General features: G+C 36.1%; 1 protein-coding gene across 1 annotated transcript in view; it reads left to right on the top strand.

Annotated features, from left to right (window-relative positions):
* Positions 1-451: 451 nt before the first annotated feature.
* The window catches only part of LAMA1 (laminin subunit alpha 1), a gene marked incomplete at its 5' end in the record, with an annotated part of 126,951 nt that continues 123,083 nt past the window's right edge, over positions 452-4,319 (top strand). Inside the window, 2 exons of the mRNA XM_019633794.1 lie at positions 452-694; positions 1,691-1,870. Coding sequence (XP_019489339.1) covers positions 452-694; positions 1,691-1,870 — 423 coding nt within the window. The remainder of the gene's footprint in view (positions 695-1,690; positions 1,871-4,319) is intronic.

Here is a 4,319-nt window from a genome sequence, read left to right as displayed (position 1 = left end):
AAAAATGTGTTGATTGTAATGGTTCCTATTTTGATTAATAAAAATGTGTTTGAGCCTACTTTTAATGATTTAAAATTCACAGTCCAAAACCACAATTACTTTTGCATCAACTTAATATTATCATTCATCATCCAGATGGAGAAAGACATTGGAAACAATAATGCAAGCACTTATGTTAATAGTAATACTAATACTAATGCTAATACTAATGCTAGTGCTAATAATAATACAGATTTGTTTGTGAGTACTTTTTGAATTTACTTTGAAAACAGATGCCACCAGGAGAATATTCCCAAGTCATATTTCTGACTAACACTTATAAGCAGCCATTCTGAAAACCATTAGGGACATTGGCAATCATTGTATAACAGTCTTTTTCTCAAGAGGCCCTTTGGTTTTTGAGCAGTTGTCACTGATCCTTGACTGAGAGTTTTCAGTGTCTTTGTTTCAGGTTTTTCAAGTTGCTTACATCATCATCAAAGCTGCTAATGCCCCTCGCCCTGGAAACTGGATTTTGGAGCGCTCAATGGATGGCACCAAGTTCAGCCCCTGGCAGTATTATGCAGTTAGTGACACGGAGTGTTTGACTCGTTACAATATAACCCCAAGACAGGGGCCACCCACTTACAGGGCTGATGACGAAGTGATCTGTACCTCGTATTATTCTAGGCTGGTGCCACTGGAGCATGGAGAGGTACTGTGCCCACTGCAGTGATGTCTGTTTTTCATCAGACCCCCACCCCCGCTGCCATACACACACCTCAAATGTTAAGATAGCTAACACAAGAGCCAACTCGAAACACGCAAAATGGATCATTCTTAGTATAGACTACAAAGACCTTTAATGTAACTATCTAGCTGTATTTAATGTATCATTGACTGGTGTTGACTGATGATTAATTTCATATCTGATACACTTCAGCTCATTTCTTCTATTCAAGGAGATCCCTCAGTCTTCGCTTGGCTGTAATTTAGCAGCTCTATCAGACCTTCCTCGTAGCACCTTTCCCATAACACCAGGGCAAGAACATTTGTTGAAATATTAAAGAGAGCGCAAAAGTGCCTCTAAAAGATATAGTTCCCAATTTTCTCTGTGATGTTCTCCTTTTTTGGGAGTGTTGAGGATTGGAGATGGCTTTTGAAGTATTCCAGCTCATACTCAACACACCCAGACTGTACACACTTTATTAAAGTCAGAGTGTAATCCAAAACATGCCATCCTTTCCTAGCACCTGGCTTGATGAGACAAAACTACAAAAACTCTCCCAAGTGCTCTGCACAGCAGAAACCCTGCATTGTTTCAAGAGCCAGATTCATTGAGATCAGTGGGTATTACAAAGCTTTCTGTCATTTTCTCTTATTCTCCCAAGTCTATGCATGGCATCTAGAATTTTTTTCAGCGAAGTCACAGCCTATTGATGCATGTTAAAATACCTTCACCACACTGGGAGAAGTACTCCTTTTAAAAGGTTCCTGCAATCTCAGAGACACCGGAATGGATAACTTCAAAGTAATTGAAGACATTTTGTGTTCATGGTGTTCACAAGTAGTTAACAAATGTTAGGTTTCTGTAAGAACCTAGTTGCTTCATCTGATTTTAGGTAGTCTCAGTAAAGATTATGTCCCAAAGTTAAACAGCCAGGGCTATATTTTTACATGCTTAAATTGATGTTTATTTTGATATCTTTAGATTCATACATCCCTAATCAATGGCAGATCAAGCGCTGATGATCTTTCCCCCAAGTTGTTGGAATTTACCTCTGCACGATATATCCGCCTTCGCTTACAGCGCATCAGAACCCTCAATGCTGATCTTATGACCCTTAGCCATCATGACCCTAAAGACGTGGATCCTATTGTGACAAGACGAGTAAGTCTATGGCAGCGCTCCTGACCATTGTGAACTTGATTTTGTTTAAAGGAAATATATTTTTCTTTCTGGTTGGCTGTTTTTCTTATTTTATTGAAGACCATTACATATGTTTTGTTAGAAGTGCCACCTTCTAACTAGGTGACATCATGTCCTCATGTCCCCTTACCCTCACGCTATCCATCCCATAATGCCATAACTTAGTGAATGTAGTGGTCATTGTTCTTCGCCTTCTAGTATGGCTCCACATCTGATTTTCTACAAGGGAGAGCTGTTCCTTTTTTTCACTTAAAAGACAATTTTAAATTTGAGATAATTTACATCCAAGAAAATCTCACAGATTTGCAGTGAACAAGGCTTGTGTGGACAAACATTTTCAAATCCCTTGGGAAAACTAGGAGAGGAATTACTGAGTTATAGGGTAGTTGTATGTTTAAGTTTTAAGAATTTGCTAAGCCTTGTGAAAAGCAAGTATACCATTTTACAGATCAGTAAAGTGTGAGAATTTTGGCTGTTGGTCATTTTTATGTCAACTGTTCTAATATACATACTTGTATAATGGTATCTCCTCATGGTATTAATTTGTATTTCCTTGATAATTGATGTTGGGCATGTGCTTACTGGTATCTGATCAAATTTTTGTCCATTTTGAAATTGTTATCTGTCTCCTATTACTGAGCTATAAAAGACCTTTATATATTTTGTGTATAGTCCTTTGTCAAATATGTTTCTATTGCAAATATCTTTCCTGTCTGGAACTTTGCTAATTTATTTCCTGACTATGACTTTTGATGAGTACAGGTTTTAATTTTGATGAAATCAAACATATCATTTTTTTGTAGTTAATGCTTTCTATGTCTTCTCTGAAAAATATTTGCTTTTCCCAAGTTTACAAAGATATTATTCTATGCTTTTTTCTAGTAGCTTTATAGTTTTAGCTTTTATAGCTACTATCATTTCAAAATAATTTTTGTGTTTAGGGTGAGATAGGGCCAAGGTTCTTTTCTTCCTCATATGTGGAAAACAAGTTCCTTTTCCCTATTAAATTGTTNGAATTTCCTGTCACTGCAAATACTCCCAAAGGGGCTGGTTGTTGGAGAGATGATGCCTTCTAAGTGCTGAATTATGGGCTAGATATCTACAAGGGTCCCTTCCAAATTAAAGCTTTGTCTGGCTACTTTCCTCATATTGTTAGTTGTCATCTACATCCCTTTTGCCCTGTTTGAGTCTCTTCTACTCTGTAACTTTTAATTTTTTTTTTAACTAGTAGGCTTTATTTTCTTTGAGCAGTTTTAGCTTTACAGAAAAATGAGCATAAAGTACAAGAGTCCCATAGTCCACCTCACTTCTCTCCGATTCCCCTATTATTTACATTTTGCATTTAGTGTGGAACATTCAATTGATGAACCCATGTTGATGCGTCATTATCAACTAAGTCCATAATTTACATGAGGGTTCACTCTTTGTGTTGTACAGTCTATGGGTTTTAACAAATGTATAATACGTGTCTACCTATATGGTATCATATTGTTCCACTGCCCTAAAAATCCCCTGTTGTCCCTCTGTTCATTTCTCCCTCAACACTAACCACTGTCAACCACTGATCTTTTTATTGTCTCTATAGTTTTACCTTTTCCAGAATGTAATATAGTTGGAACTACACAGTATGTAGACTTTTCAGGTTGGTTTCTTTCACTTAGTGATATGCATTTAAGGTTCTTCTATGTCTATTTGTGGCAGGAGAGCTCATTTCTTTTGATCACTGAATAATACTCCATTGTATGGATATATCCCACTTTGTTTATTCATTCACTTATGTAAGTTTTCAATTTATTTGGGTAAATACCAAGGAGTACAATTTCTGGGTTTTATGGTAAGAGTATGTTTAGCTTTGCAAGAAACTACCAAAAAGTCTTCCAAAGTGGCTGCACCATTTTGCATGCCCACCAGCCATGAATGAGAGCTCCTGTTGCTCTATGTCTTTGTCAGCATTTGGTGTTGTTAGTGTTTTGAATGTTAGCCATTCTGTTAGGCATACATAAAAAAGTAGTGGACTGACTTTTTTTTTTTGTCATATTGAGATATGTTATCTCCAAATAACTATGGAAAATACTTCTAACACTACCATTAATATAATATAATACAACTATTAGGTTGGTGCAAATGTAATTGTGGTTTTTGTATTGTTGAAATCTGCCTTTGATATTGGAATACATTCTTAAATAAATTGGTTTTGTTATACATCATTTTAATATACATTTCCTGATTTATGTTATTTTGCTAATGACTTATTACTTGCTGTTTATTTTATATGTATTTTAGAATGTGGAAATGATTTTAGACAAAAAGCAAATTCAAGCAATTTTCTTATTCGAGTTCAAAATAACTTGGGTCGTAAAGCAGCAAGACAACTTGCAACATGAACAACGCATTTGGCCCACAAACTGCT

Source organism: Hipposideros armiger, unplaced genomic scaffold (genome assembly GCF_001890085.2).
Source record: "Hipposideros armiger isolate ML-2016 unplaced genomic scaffold, ASM189008v1 scaffold_1411, whole genome shotgun sequence".
NCBI lineage: Eukaryota > Metazoa > Chordata > Mammalia > Chiroptera > Hipposideridae > Hipposideros > Hipposideros armiger.
Note: the sequence above shows the minus strand (reverse complement) of the source record. Positions and strands in the feature narration are given on the sequence as shown.